The 16,175-nt window shown below is 38.5% G+C and overlaps 1 protein-coding gene across 5 annotated transcripts in view; it reads right to left on the bottom strand.

Moving 5' to 3' along the window:
- Nucleotides 1–2,005: 2,005 nt before the first annotated feature.
- Nucleotides 2,006–16,175, bottom strand: part of mical2a (microtubule associated monooxygenase, calponin and LIM domain containing 2a) — a 32,893-nt gene continuing 18,723 nt past the window's right edge. The window contains exons 13-24 of one of the 5 annotated variants that reach the window (XM_026378530.1): nt 15,128–15,327; nt 14,294–14,397; nt 14,024–14,092; nt 13,801–13,935; nt 13,362–13,451; nt 12,380–12,646; nt 11,299–11,406; nt 9,952–10,132; nt 9,777–9,853; nt 9,593–9,689; nt 7,837–7,897; nt 2,006–2,023 (exon numbers count right to left, since the gene is read on the bottom strand). In XM_026378530.1, coding sequence (XP_026234315.1) covers nt 7,839–7,897; nt 9,593–9,689; nt 9,777–9,853; nt 9,952–10,132; nt 11,299–11,406; nt 12,380–12,646; nt 13,362–13,451; nt 13,801–13,935; nt 14,024–14,092; nt 14,294–14,397; nt 15,128–15,327 — 1,387 coding nt within the window. In that variant the 3' untranslated portion in view covers nt 2,006–2,023; nt 7,837–7,838. Of the gene's footprint in view, nt 2,024–6,014; nt 6,557–7,836; nt 7,898–8,339; nt 9,690–9,776; nt 9,854–9,951; nt 10,133–11,298; nt 11,407–12,379; nt 12,647–13,361; nt 13,452–13,800; nt 13,936–14,023; nt 14,093–14,293; nt 14,398–15,127; nt 15,328–16,175 lie in introns of those variants that run through there. The other 4 variants (XM_026378529.1, XM_026378528.1, XM_026378531.1 and 1 more) reach the window with 4 other exon arrangements.

Raw genomic sequence — 16,175 nt, 5'->3', positions numbered from 1 at the left:
CACTACCTCTTCCTGGTCCTGATGCTGCTTCACTTTGGTCATCATGACAAAACCACTTGGAGCATATTACAGGACTGGATCATCAGGCCTCCTCCTTTCCTACCCCTCTTTTGCTTACTGTACATGCACACAATTATCGCCTCCAAATTAATTATTAAACCATACTCCAAGTAGGTCTGTCGGTGACCATGAGTAAATCAAAAGTGTGGGTGTGGATTTATATACAGTTGATGAAAGTACTTTGGTTTATTAAAGTACTTTAATATTAGTAAACCATTTCTACACATACAATTTTTTAAATTTTGAATCTAATTACATCTTATATGCAGTCCTTATATGCTCTTTATCCTTGACCCTGTTCTGCTATTTTTTTTTACATCATGTTCCTTCATTATGGTAGCTTAATAGTCCATTATAAAGAGAGAGTGGTAAAGTTTGAATGAATTAATTGCGAATATGCTGCACTTGATCTGTGGATGTTGCATATAATTGGTTTGTTCACACAGCGGTTTTAGATAAAGGCTGATATGTACTATATCCATGTAGTATTATTCTTTTTGATACACTGTACCACAAATGCAGTTGTAAATGTTTCAGTATGCCGCAGCAGCCATTTGAATGTTTTATCACAGTACTGTCAGTTTAGTTACCTTCTAGTTGCCTGTAAATCTCTTTATCTCTGTGTCAGCTCGTTCTCCTGTTCAGTGGAAGCCACTGCCAGTAGGACACAACATTAAAGACAGATTACTGCATATCCAATGTTTAAAATGTGATTATCTCCAGATGTGCATGCAAATTGTATCTGAGGCAGAGGATTTTGTGATATCACACAGATGCATGTTTTTAGAGCAGAGCTTTATGTCCTGCCATCAAAAAGAATCAGTGCACCATCAGATTTCTGCCATCTGGCAAAAAAATAGTTGGATCTACAGTGTGATGTAAAAGATTTCAGAGAGCTATTCATGAAAAAAACAACACTTTCAGCTGCTGTGTGTGTGTATATGTTGATAATAGAGGCTTAGAGCTTTGTGCATGTGCATGTTCAGTTGAAGAAAGAGCATTGATAATAGTGGAGATCATATTATTTAGTAGGTAACATCTGAAAGATTCTCCTGTTCTGAGGCCTGTGCACAAATCAATAACACACATTCATGTTCCTGAACCTGTAATAGACATAAACTACCCCATCCTCACTGTCAGTTTTGCCTAGATCACCTTTTCGTGGGTGTTTTTCTTAACTGCTGCCTGAACTGGACCATGATTTTAGCATGTGCGGAGAGGCTTATTTGATATGAATACAGTGCTATATAAAGGCAGAAACAGGAGTGTAATTGCACCTAATGGCTGGAAATGCTCCTGTTGAAGACATCTTGGTGTATGATGTCTGATTATGGGTGATCATTTTCTGCTTTTTTGGTGAAAAGGCACAGCTCCAAGGTTCTGGGCCTTACTGATGATAGTGGTTCAGAACAATGGGCTATTGAAATGCATTGTCACTACCCCAGCTTAAATGTCAGAGGATAAGGCTGGAAATCCAGGGCTCAATTTAGAGTAGCATCCTCAACCAAAACTAAGAGCTTCTGGTATGATGCATGAACTGGAACAACCACTGAGCAGCATTTAAGTATCGACACAAACCAAAAGTATTGTTTGTGCATCCAGTACAACATAACCACAACCATAATGTACGCACCAGATCTTTTAGTATAACCCTCACATGCTCACCTAGTGTTGCTTTTCTGGTGCTACACCACTAAAACACTTTCAAAGTTCAACGACTAGTTCATTTGAAGCAAACTGAAATTAGCAGGTGAAGGTCAGCAAGATGCAGAGAAGGTCAGACTGGAGCCTGGAAGGAGCTGCGTGACTGATGAGGAAGCCTGAAGGCACCTGATGAGTGTGACCACAGACTCGTGCACACTGCCTGGTGGAGGGCCACAGGAGAAGACTGGCAGGAGGCTGATGAGTGCAGGCAGCAAACTAGTTGGCTGAGGCAGGATGCTGGCACACCGATAACAGGCCGCTAACGGGGTTAACAGGCAAGAAATCAGGGGAAAAAATCAGGATGACAACGAGGGAACTTACCCAACTAAGAGAAGGAGCGAGATGCTGGCTGAAATAAAGTATGTGTGCACCTGGTCAAAATCCTTCCATAGCTACAATAAGTCGAATGAACTCCTGTTCAAATTGAATTTTATGTTGGTTTAACTATGAGCGCTGGTGCGTAACAGGTGATAGAGACAGGTGAGAAATTAAAGGGGAATCCAACATTAAGTGTCTTGGTAAGGAGTTAAACTCTACTGGAGGGCTGGTGTTGGAGGCCAAAGCATATGATTCACATAATGTTCACACTCATCACTGTCTAAAAGCGACAGCTCAGAACTACTTCCTTTTGATTATCAGTAACCCTTCACTGTACAGGGACAAGGGGGAAGTCCCAGTTTAACGCCTGGAACTGTAGAACTACAGAACATGATGGAAGCTGCGTCTAATCTACGTGGGATACACTGATGACACTTTTTGATTTTTGTTATATCTCACGGCATCTATTAAGGGTTAAATTGGAGAATGGCTAAAGTTTATTTAAAGGTGTCTTCAAAATAATGGTTTTAAATTCTAGAAAGCAACAAATGGTAGAAAAAAACTCTTGATATGGCCTTGTAGCTTTTGAACCCCCAATTGCCTGTATAAAGTAATAATTTATTTATTTATTTTGATCTAAATGAGCTTCTGTTTCTAATTCTTATGCACGACTTGTTGCTCACAGTTGTGTACAGATTTCCTAGAAACAGTTAGATGCAGCTGTTTCCAGGAAGAAAACATTTTGTTATTAGAAATGCAGACATTTCAGACAATCTAACGTATGTACAGCACATCTTCGTGATATTTGAGGGAGGCCTGGTCAAACTCACTGTCACTCTGAGAGATCTGAAAGGATCTGGATTGTGTATCTCAAATGAACCACTGAGGACTGTCGATGGCATGCTTACTGGTCTGTTAGAGGCTCACTTAACCCAAATCACAAAAACTATTAGGTGGCCACAAAAACATTTGTTCTACTGTTGTCGAACTGAGCTGATGAATCTTAAATTAACATATATCAAATAAAACATAAGCAGAGGAAACCAGAAATATCTTAAAAAACTAGTAACAGTGAAGATCTGAGGCGATGTCAGAACATCACCTCTAATTAGCAGCACGTCTAACATTAACAGTCGAGCTGCAGAGACTCCGTTTGAGCAGGTTGATGGGATTGGGGGGGCAGACAAAAGCAAAAATCTGAAACTTTTGGTTGTGTTGAAGGCTGTCGTGTTTGCTTTTGAAAATGCAATTACAAAGTTTTGTATAATGCTGTGAGCACCAGGTAAAATCTGAAGTGGCAGCATAGGTTTTGTTCAAGGATCTTCAACTACATTCTTCCACTAATACATTCAGTTCATACAAATGTGCGTTGCCGATTTAAGAAATGATTACTGAATACTTTGTGGCACATTTACACTGATGCAACACTGAATAGGGGTGACATTTCAAATATGCCATTGAAAAAAAGTTCTATAAGGCAAACGTCTAACAACCGGACAATAGTAAAAGATAAAAAATGTAACATCAATAAATACTAATGGTAGTTAAATAGGTAAAATAGTTATATTCAATTATTTCATTGTACTAAAAAGCGTCTTTCAGTGTTTTTATTGTGTGAGTAAAATAGAATATTAAAAAGTAGTGTAGAAAGAAAAACGTAACTCTATATTTTTGCTTTTGACCTCCTATTGATTGATGAAAAAGTTTTACTACTACTACTAATTAAAACTTGTAGTACTAGTAATTTTGTTTAGTAGTTATAAATAGTTTCCCTGTTTTTTATCCTGCAGACGGCACATTTATGTCATTTCTATTTTCCCCAAATATTTAAATTTTCCACACCGCTATGAGATGGCTGCACATTAAGAGCTGATAATCGTTTACTATATTCTGAGCACACACATAGTATTTACTCTAATTTTATTGAACTAACATATTTACAGTGAGTCAGTAAAACCAGCTCCAAATGTAAAAACAATTATATATTATAATAAGTCAGTAAAATAAAGGCCTCAAGTGCAACCAAACCAGTACAGATGTTGTCTCCTTAAAGCTTGAGAATGGGCTGATAATTCTCAGCTCAATAACAATGAATGAAATGTCTAAACATCTGGTCTCAAGCTTCAGCTTGTGGCTTTAAAGAATATTTACAAATGCTCGATCGATCAGCGCCGGTCCAGATGTGCAGGAACAATCTGACATCTATCACATATTTTGTCTATCATCAGCTCTGAGGGTGATGGGAGATATTTCCCATAGAGACTTTTCCTGCCATGCGATTGTGATTAAAGACATTTTATAAAAGACATTTCCTCTGTTGCTGATGTCTGGTCCAACAGACAGAGAGGAGCCTCGCTGGCTTCAGACAGCCACTGTTTCACTCGTCTGTCCTGCAGCGACTTAAACTTATTTCTCCGCGTTCTGTTATTTTGTTGGAGATCGTCAGACATGATGTAAGTTAGAGAGAGACATCATGCTTTTGTTGTATTTGTCAGTGTGAAGCAGCTGTGATTTTTCCCATGTTAATATATAATAATAATAATAAATACCTTTATTAATCCCTGTATTGTAAAACACATGAGGAGAAGCCTCCAAAATGAGCTTTTCCATTCTCCTTTGTGTAGTAAAGAGGATGATTTCTCCTCTGAGGAAATGTAAATGTACAACTAGTTTATAGATTATTTACTCCGGCAGCCCAGCGTGCGTCTCTTCCTTTTAGGAGATTTGTATTTTAAAAGGATGATTTGTTCCAGAGTGCTCAAATAATAACATTGTATTTTTAGATTCATCTCATCCCATCTTTTCTGTTTTTTCATCAACGTTCACAGCTTCTGTAATTTCATTGCAATTTCAGGCTCTGATTGCTCAGTTGTTTGAATGCTAATCATTTTTACTGTATAACTTGTTTTCTATTCTGCTCTTCTTGCATTCAGAGAAAGGTCATTTAATTAAAATGTGAAGTGACAAAGTAAGACGGGGTCACTAAACACACTGTACTCCACGGATTTCACACACAACAAACAAATCTGCAGGTTGTTTAGTTGTTTTTTTATGAAAACATTTTATCTCTTTGATTCTGTTTTAAAAAATGATGTAAATGTTTTGTAAATGTCTTCATCACATCATTAATACGTTTTTATTCACATAACTGGGTTTGAAGGTTTGACATGATTACATTCATCAGGGTCCTTTAAAAATCTCCCCGTGACCTTCTGCAAGAAATCACATAAATATTCCTGCACTGAAACTTATTGATTGACTTGTGTTGTTGTCCTATTTTTTATTTGCTGATTATTAGATTATTTCTTATAGGATTATTGTAGTAGCATACTTTTGGCCACTTGAGGCCACCAGAAACAGTTTGTTTTACCAGAACAGAGTCATGTTGGAGGACACCTGATAAGTTGAGCTCTCTGGTCTTCACCAGCTGCTACAGGTCAGTTCATGTTTTAGTTTCAGATTCTTGGAGGGTTTGTACCTGTGACCGAGCCTCAGTCGGTGAGTCGCGTTCAGTCTCAGCCAGTTTAACACATTTTTCATTTATTTTTGTATAAATTATTATTATTATTATAGTGTGCAACAGATAATAATGTTAATGTGTCTATTCAGTTATTGTTGCTAATGGATTCCTGATGTATCTGAATGAAGAGACGTCCTCCCCTCTTTGACAAACTCTTTCATTTAGTGCACGCTGTAAATATTTAAGCTGTTTAATCACTCTACAAATGCACCACTCAGATGATTAATGGAGCTGAAAATAAATGTTCTCAGTGTTCCTCAAAGTGGCCCAAACAATACAGAATCCCACTGAAACCATGTTGTAAACTGCTTAAATCTTTAACTAACCAAATTAGAAAATAAACTGTTTAAGTAAGTAAGTGCATTCCCACAGTTAGTAAAACTATCTTTGCCTTTAAGATAAATTAAAGATAAGACGGAGAACTGCACTGACAACATTTTATTCCGGTGACACAAAGCACAACGCAGAGCTACAGAATATCTGACTCTGAGAGACTCTGAGGACATTCATGATGAGAACATGGTTCGATCATCACTGCTGCTGTCACGTCTTTGTCAAAACATAATGTTATATGTTTAGCTTCAAGAACCACACCTGCCAGCTTTGATTTGTAGCTGCTGCTTCTTAGGGTTTGTACTGTGAAGTCAGCCTCAGTCAGATACACTTGATATTTCTACTTGGACATTTATTTTGAAGACAGACTGACAAACTACTGTGGACTCTAGTTTTGTATTTAAGAATCTTAAATATAACGTTGTCTATATCTGAAAAACTTATTTACACATCCAGCATCTCATTGATCAATTAAAACACATTAACAGGACAACTCACTTTCAGAAATGAAGAATAAACACTTTTCTCTAATTGTGTCGTTAATAACACTTGGTATTAAAAGTTGTGCTTTGATTCTCAGTTGTGAGTGGATGAACTGATCCTTCTCTTGCTTTGCAGCTTCTGAATGAGAAGCAAAAGGACACAGACACAGGAAAGGAAATCTGAGTTTTTCTAATTATGCACATGTTGCATCATTTGTAGAGTTGGGGAAAAGAATATTATAATTTATAATTTATAATATTATTTTTATAATATTATAAAGTCCCTCTTTCCCTAGTATTTTTTCCCCTTTATGTCACTTTATATTACAAACATTGGTGTTTTCTCTCAAAGCAAAAGAAATACACAAGCACCACTCAAAATTATTCAACCCACAGTGCAAATTAGTTGCATTGGCTACACGGACAAACCTTCAGCTGAAAAATGTCAACAACTAATGCAACAAGTGTTTCCTCTATATTTAGTAGAACACTCTTTTGTTGTTGTGACCATGATGCAAAGTCAGACATCAGCTTCTGGCTGCGTTCCTGGAGAATCTCAGCACATTCCTCATGGGCAATGGCCTCCAGTTCACTAATGTTTTTGGGTTTGCGTGGTGCAACTACCTTCTTCAAATCCCTGCAGCATGTTACCAGATGAAGCCAAGCATATATATATATATATATATATATATATATATATATATATATATATATATATATATATATATATATATACATACATATAGTGCTTCTCTGTCTTTTGTTTCCTTATTCCTGTTTGTGAAAGCTATGATCTCATGACTATTCTTTTTACTTTGTCAGTTTTCTAACATGCAATCAAAGGTGACACTCAGCAAACACCCAACCAGTTCAGGTATTTGATGTGTTCTAGCTCAAGCACCCTTGATGAAACCAATCAAGCCCCTGATTGGATGCATCAGCCGAACTTGAGACGATACACGATTTGCAAATGTATGCTCTTGAGAGGGATTCAATTCAGTGTGCAGAATAATTTCGAGACAGCAGTAGCCATTTAAAGTTAAATTTGATGGAATTACCCGTAACATTAGTTGAGTTGAGCTATATAAGCCGTTTGATTTGTTCATCGCAAACAATAATACACATCATTTACCATCATAGAACTGTATATAAAAGCAATACTCTGGGGTTTTGGTGTCTAGTTTAATAACAATTCATAGTTGCACTGAAAAACAAACCAAAGCTACATTAGTACTGGTTCAAACTCAAATCATCTGGAGGATCAATGACAAACACTGAAGCCGTTCACTTAGTTTAGTTCAGCCCAAACTCAGTTGAAATCTTTAATTATTTCAGCACGTTGGGTGAGTTGTTTATCGTCAGTCTCTGCAGCCACATCACAATCTCAACACACAACCACGTGATCATGCAGGTGATCACCTTCAAAATGTCACTCCTCTCAACCATCCAGTTGTCTCACACACTTCATAAAAGGCTTCAGCTGATGGAAGAGAAAGAGAAACATATTCTAACACACAGGACAAAGCGACATAAATAACAACAGCTCAATGCACAAAGTAGAGTTTATGAAAACAAAACCAAATACTGACATTCATGTGTGTGTTGGCACCACGGTACATGGTACAGCTTGTGTAGCTGCTGTCATGTTAAACAGATACAAAAAGTACGATATACGAATCCAGTCAGTGCGTATGAAACAGTTCTTTAGTAGATTAAAACACTGAAGTTTTCCATCCATACTGCACTGTAAACAAGACGTTTAGTTCATATAAGCAGTGTCTTCAGAAATTCAACATGATAGCAGGTAGCTGATATCAAAACAGAACGGAATATTGCATATCCAGCATGTGGTGCTGTAAACACTTTGGAACAATGCCTTAAGTTTGGTTTTTTTGTTACTCCGCAGATGAAAAAACGCTTCATGTGCTTAATAAGCGACATTAGATAATGAACGTGAAAAGGAAGCAACTGTGTGGCTTCCAGTCAAAGAGGTTTGCAGTTGATTTTCCAACAACAAGCACAAGCAAACACATCACAGCATGATCACTCGCTCCTAGCATCTACGGTAAATCACAGCAAATTCCACCTATTAAACCTATTGTTTGTAATGAGGGCTTCTTAAATCTGCCTTCATGTTCTGAGATTCGACAGTAGATGGCAGCAGAGTACAACTGAACACTCTGCAAACATCTCTGTGAGATTCTTTGGTGTTGTTCATAAAAACATCAGTAGGACCAGTTCATTAGAGTAAACAAACTGATCAGAGTATAAATGTCATCATATGTGTAAAACACACATATATAATCAAAAAGCATACGGCAGGGGCACATATGCATAGTGAGAAGAAAATCTGGCTTTTGACCAGGCTTTTGTCCAATGTGGCAGTTTCCCAAAGATAAAGTGCATCAAGTTAGTCAGTCATAGTCTGAGTTGAGGAAGTTAACTTCAGGATCCATTTCTTAAGGCAGTTCGTGAAAGGTTAAAGTCTACAGCATTGACGATTGGACATTTCAGCAGTGTTATGTCTTTAACGCACTGTCTGATCTGTTTTATTTTTAAATTTAACTTATTCTAACCCTGTACTTTACAGTTGAAAAAGCAAACCAATTGCTAAATTATTTGGTGCAGCTTTCATTATCACCAAAACGTTGCTACAGTGTCTTTTCTTTGGCTGATGCACGTGTACATCCAGCAAACTAGGAGCAAGTCTAACTACAGCATCATCATAAAAGGCAGGTAAACATTAAAAAAGGTGCTTGTGCACAGCTTCAAACGATATTCTGAGAAGAACAGTCCAGCTAATGCTGAGCTCAGCCACAGATTTAATGTTCAGTGTTAATTATTAACAGCTGGGGTCTGCTGAGTGTCTAGATGAGCCTGTGCCCGATATGCTCCTGCAGCCACAGCAGTGCAGGCTGTAAAGAGCTCGGCTCATCAGGCACAGCCTCTGAGTACATCTGCAGCAGTACCTCTTGTAAAACAAACAGCATGGGCAAGCTCATGCTCAGTAGCTCATACAGGAATGTATAGTCCTGGGCGTTGTCCCTCAAATGGCCGGTGAGGGCTTGTGCTGTACAACGTGCACGATGGAACAGATACGAAGGGGCGTTACACACAGCACGAGTCACACTCAGGGGCCAGTTCAGCTGTTTCCTTATGAAGGAGCTGAAGGTACCTGCTGCAGGTGGACTCTGCTGGTCTGCTGTACTCGCAGACTGGCAGCTTTCTTCATCAGCCACGCATTGTTCCTGAACTTCAACTCCGTGACGATTCTAAAACAGAGGACGTGACAGAGAAGTTAGTTAGTTTACAGTAAAAAGTGTTGAATGTTGAATGAGATCTAAGTGTAAGGCACTCACTGAGGACAGAGAGAAAGTCCTCCGCAGGTTTACCCCATTGTTACGTTGTTCAAAATGAAGTTTGCAGAACAATTTCCCTGTAGAATTACAGCAAATGTCAACACAACATACGTCACCTAATGTGAATGTTTGATGTTTTTAAATGATATGTGGCTCCACCCCAAACAATACAAACCCCGTTCAGAGTCGAAAGCGTGTGCTCCCTGTCGTAGAGCAGAGCTGCAGGTGGAACATCGAAAACACTCCCTATGAAAGTAGAGCCCCTCGGCACAGACCCTCTCCACCATATAAACACGCCTCTCACATGAGTGACACTTGTCAACCGACGATGGAAACGTCCGTCGCACTGAGCCGACCTGAGAGACAGAAACAGTCATGATGAGAAAAACAGTGAAACCATACCAGCAGATTAAAATTCCTCTTTTTTTGCATTTATTTATCTGGTTGGTAGAAACAGAGCTTAGCAATACAACCAAGATGAGCGACCACACAATATATATAATATTGCGACACAATATCAGGAACACACATTCTCATGCCAACATTACTTTATATATTGTGATAGTCTGAGTGATCGCTGAAATGAAGCTGGCTGTATGACACTGTGGACAACAACACAGACTCCTTTTCATCTGCTTGTAAACACTCAGCCAAGAGGAAAGCTTGGAAGAAAATTATAGAAGTACAAAATCACCAGGTTAAATAGATGAATACACAGTTTATCATGTAGATTTCCAGATGCTCTTTAGGAATCAAAGTAGATCCAGAAAAAAAAAAATCTCTATATTAAACTAGTATAGGTTTGTACTAAACTAGTGTAATCAGCTTTAACATCTGGCTGTTGAGATGGAACAGGCTGTTTGGGCTGTTGGTCTGGGTGGAGCAAAGAAACCCACAAAGTGCCACCACAGGAACACACGCTTCTCCTCTGTGAGGACTGCTGGTAATTAAAAGCACAAGGGGCAGAAACAGCAGCGAAACTCTCATGAAAAGCTCGGCTCTTTTGCATAAAACTGTTACAATTAAGAAGATAAATTACAACAATCTTGGGCTGAGAGCCCAGATTTGTTCAACAGTCTACAGTCTATCAGTCTTTCTATCTGAAAGATTGTGTGTTGATTAGCTGAACTTTCACTGCTAGAACAAATAGGACATAGCAAATATGTTTATTAGGTACACGTAGATAAAACTAATATAGTCGTATGCTGAAGTTCGTGCCCTAAACTTAAGTTGGTGACAAATATATGCACAACATTTGACATTTAGTGCCATCATTTTCAAAACTCTAGGTACCATTACCAGTAAGTCAAAGTCATCATTGTGACAGTATTTCCTGTTAGTTGGTAAGTGTAAAAAAATCTACCACGCACAAAATAATGGATGAGGGACAAAACTGGCAACATGCAACAGTGGTGATCCCAAACATGTTTTCTATCCACATGCAAGCAGACACGTTGTGAAGGGCAGGAAGTGCAAAACACAGGGTCAGGGTGGGGTCACACTTCAAGCTTGAAATGGTCACCTTGAGTCCAGTCGAGCTGTCTTCTGAGAACAACCCACTCAAGTGAACAGCTTTATCCTTTACACTCTTTGTGTGAAACTCTCTACTCTGTTGTGTCTGAGCTTTTTTCTGCAGGATGATACACAACAGTGACAGAAAAGAAAAGCCATCAGTCTTGAATCCTCAGTACAGTGACACATTCTTCCACCATCCAAAGTACAGCTTTCTGTTTGTAGACATAATTAGGTAGAGTAATATCCACTTAGTAATCTCTGCCCAGTTAAACAATGAAAGGCCTTTCTGTTCTACCTTCCCAATAAGAAGCAGGATTTCACAGCTAAGTGTGCATTGTCAGGAGGAGAACAATGACGTCCCTGTGTACGGAACGAAGGCTGCCTTATTACATTAATTTCCCACTCCACTTGATGTGGTTACTCATACTGTACTGGACCTGGAAACAGAGACAGACACCGTCCTGGCAGAGAAATCAAAGACAAGTGCGTTGGATCAGCCAAATAAAAAGTTAATAAATCATGTAGCAATATGTTGATTGAAAATTCAAAGGGTACAAATTAAAAGGATAATTATAAAAGTTAAGAATAGTCTACAAGAATGCTGTGTGAAAGCTCCACATTAATACACTGGGGCAGACAGAATAATTAGGATGACAACTTTAAAGAATAGTTCACTTTTTGTTATGTGTGTAGCCAGAGCCACAAAACGATGTTTTGAAAACATTAAAATATTCCTTTAGTACTAATACCAACGCAGCCATGCTTTTTGCCAATCTGAATAATCAAAATAGTTCACACGGACTCCGACAAGGCCAGTAATCTGTCTGTGTGTCTGTCTCAGCTTGTGCCAGGTCTGCAGGCCTGCTCTTGCCATTTTCTTAAGGCTGGGTAATTGGGGGCTGACTCCAGCATCTGACTACACATTACACCAGCCTAAATGTATAATCAGGGTGTAATATATAATCAACATTCATTCTGGGGCCTTTTTTTGGGAATCAGCATGCACCAGCTGGCCAAGAAAACAGGACAGAGAAGAGAACATCAGAAAGAAGTTAAAGATGGGACGTAGGAGAGGAGATAGAGTTCACCTCAGAGATGTATTCATCCACCTCCCTGAGGCGCTGGAGGATTCTTGACATGAAATGGACTGCTGAGTGGCAGGAGGGAGCAGAATCAGGGGGGTCTGTACTCTCAGGCTGAGGCTGGGGCTTCGACTCAGCATGTGTGTGATCAACATGTCTGAGCTTCACTACAGAAAATGGATGCTGGGACTGAGGGTGGAGCTGTGGTTTGGGCAGAGTCTTTGGTGGCAGACGGACTAACCGTTCTGCTGCGTTTCTGATCCTGAATTCAAACTGAAAGGGATAATATACAGGTGTGCACATGTGAGCTGCAGCGTGGGTCCTCATCAACAAGACAAACAGTGAAGTATTTATTTTTATTTTGTTCTATCCCTCCAAGAGCATTTGAAGAACTATACAGGTGGTTTCCTTGCATAAACTGTATTTCAGTCCCTTTAACTATTCATTACAAATAATTTATAATGCTGTAAACCACTGTCAAAGCAGGTTTCTAGCCAGAAACTGTTAAATTCACAGTTTCTTAACATTTATGTCTTTGTCTTGTAGGAGTTACTTTCCAAAGACTATTGGCTGTTTTTTTACGATTAATGTTTTACTTTCTAATTACCAGTCATCATTCACACTGAACTAAAAAAGATAACAAGCTCTGCAGAATTAGACAAAAGTCAAATTAAATTTAAAATTAAGTTAAATGTATTGCCAGTTTGAATACATAAAGAAGTCATGTTGGAATTATTATCATCACAGCCTACTTACTTTCATGTCAAAAGTTTTATGTGAATGTGTTTTAGGTAGTTATGAGTTATCTAGAGTCAACCAGAACTAAAGAACATAAAACTACCAGTATGGTCTTATATAAATAAATATTCAAAAAGAGCCTGTTTGAGGTACATGTACATATAAAGCATGTGTATACAAATGTAAGTATGTGAGATAACTGGACATAATTATTTTGTGTTTTAAATGCAGTCTGGCTGCTCCAGACTACCTGTATCTCGGGAGGAGGTTTGGGTGGGACCGGAGGCCTGAGTTTAATATGCAGACTCTCAGTCAGGTCAAGAGTCTGCAGTGGGAAGGACTGGGATTTTGCAGGAAGACCGTTAATAAAAAAGCACAGAAATAGAAAAGATGAAGTTATGGAAATAACAGATAATAGAGCAGAGCAAAAGGAAGGTTTTGTCACATTAGAACCACAGACCACTGTCAAAAGTCCAGCTCACAATAAGTGAAACTTAAAATATATTTATAATCCTTGAAGACAGCAAATAGCTATTTTTAACTTTATATTATGAAAGATGTAAAAAGTATAACTATAGACAGAAAAGTAATTAGATAGATACATAGAGTACCTCCAATACTTACATTATTCAGGGACTACGATGTCCCAACACAATAAACTCAAATGAACTGAGACACAGTTTTTTTACCTGTGTTTTGTGGACTGCGTAACTGGGTGTGCTTTCAAATTTGGCCAGCAACTGAGTGGCCATCGAACGCACTTTATTTTCCTTGGTATCCTGGCCCTCCCGTACTGAGGTGTCATTACTGGACACATTGGTGGCCTAAAGAGAGAAAACATGCAAGATGTTGGTATTACAGTATATCGCACATCGCACCTAGTGGTTGGTTTTGTACAAGTACTTTACAAACCTCCTCCAAACAACAAAACCTTCGTCTCCTTTTGTAAATGGGGTCTGAACTGTCTGACCTCTTTTCATCCTGGAACAACAAGGAAATAATGTAAGACTAAATATATAACCAAAAATAAACAGCTTAAATAAAACTCTTTGGACAGTAAACTACTGTCTGCACATAACATAAATTCCACTTGAACGGTAAATAAAAATAATGGGAGGCAGACACAGTCCACTTGATGTTGTACATTAGATTTAAACATTTCAGCATGCCTTTCAGCGTTACCTTTGGTATCCGTTTTCTGGGCACTGCAAGATTGAGCACATTATTATTACTTCTGACTTCTTTTGATGGATATTCTTCATTGTTTTCATCCACTTCTCTGGAACCTGTAGCATAACATGTCACTGCATTAGTTAAATAATAATAATAATAGTAATATCAATGCATTATACTCATATAGAAGAATGTCCCACAAAAAAATAAAGCATTAATGAATCACTCAACTACACGTCAGTGGAGGGTATAAAAATAGCAGAGGTTAAATATAGCATAGTAAACATTAAAATGCCCTTAAGTTGAGACAGGGAACTATTTTCCTCTTCTTAAGGACTGCTCTGCTCTGGTACAAATACACATTCTTCTCATGCCAATATACTTGACTAATAGGACTGAACAACATGCATGTTTTTAAAAGGAAACCAAAAGAAATGTTCGACTTTGCCTATGACTGGAATTTTAGTCACATATTTTAGTCAATGAAAAGATCCAGAAAAAAAGTCAAGTAGAGAAAGTAGGGGTAGAGGGTAGGGGTAAAGGAGTACTGTAATATATTGGACTATATGTCTTTAAAGTAAAGTCAAATCAATCAAGTTACGTCATATCAAGTACAGCAGCATGGAGTACTGTAGGGTTGAGTAGAGGTAGACTGAGCAGAGAAAAGTCAAGTAGAGTCAGGTCAAGTAGAAAAAGACTGTGTAGAGTTCACTAGATTTGAGCAGAAAAGAGTTGAGTCTAGTAGGGCTCAGCAAATGTTTGGTTGAAAAAAAGTTGACAAGAGTAGAGAAATAGGGTATGTTGTTAAGGTATGGTAAGTCAAGTGTATGTCACACTGGGTACCTGATGCAGGCAGAGGTGTCCCACGAAAGAGCTCATAGAACTTGGACAGGTAGGTGATCATCCTGGTCTTATCCAGCTCGTCACCAGCACTCAGCTCTTTCACAGACACGAACGGTCGGATCCCAAACTCCCGCTCACTGATGTCAAACGCTAGCTGGAGGTTTGCAGCATGGTCTTCCTCATTTAATGAGTCAAAATCTCTGATGGAGTCAAGTTACGAGACAAGATTCAGACAGAAGTATATCATGGCTAAAACAGGTAAGAAAAACATACAGTATTACTTAGTCAGCTTACAGAAGTATTTCAGTTTTATAGCACTTTATCCTGAGTTTTAAGTATTATGTCTATCAAAGATAGCCTGAAAAGTCAGACTAATGTAACTGTGAGGCTTGTAAGTAAACTGTTTCCTACCACATTTCTACATGTGGTGTATGTGAACAGAGTGTAAGATAATATGCACCCTCACATGAAAACGCTTAACGTCAGCACAATGGAATGACTACGCAGAAACCTATCATATTCAGTGTTCAGCCCCCTACAAGAACTTCTTCATCGTATTTCAACCAAAGATGAAATATGGGAGAAAAATATCAGCTCAGACATCTCTACCGACACTGACAGGGTGCAGGCGCCATCAAAAATAATGTAAAGGAGGCAGCAGTAACCTAGCAGCAGCATACACAAACACTGGTGGTATTCTGTAAGTACAGAGGCTCACTCTTCTTTTTCTCTCTTTTCTATGAACCTGCTCCCCTTTCTGCAGCCCGCTACGCTGACAGACATACATATGGAGGAGGGAAGAGGAAAAATGCCAGTGGTTCCTGGAAACTTACAAGATCACATGAAATTGTAGTGGCATGTGGCGAAGCATGCAGGCAATAATTAAAAAGCTAGAAGATATAATTACATTCGTAAGTGTACTAATCTACAGTTGCACATACTAATTCCATGCTGTGCCGAGTCTAACCCTAAAATTGGAAACTAAGGTGCAGTGTGTGTTTTTAAGGAAGATTTTGTCCTATAAATGGAAACCAAAGAACACAAAGTA

Source organism: Anabas testudineus, chromosome 3, assembly GCF_900324465.2.
Source record: "Anabas testudineus chromosome 3, fAnaTes1.2, whole genome shotgun sequence".
NCBI lineage: Eukaryota > Metazoa > Chordata > Actinopteri > Anabantiformes > Anabantidae > Anabas > Anabas testudineus.
This window is presented reverse-complemented; position numbering and strand designations above follow the sequence as displayed.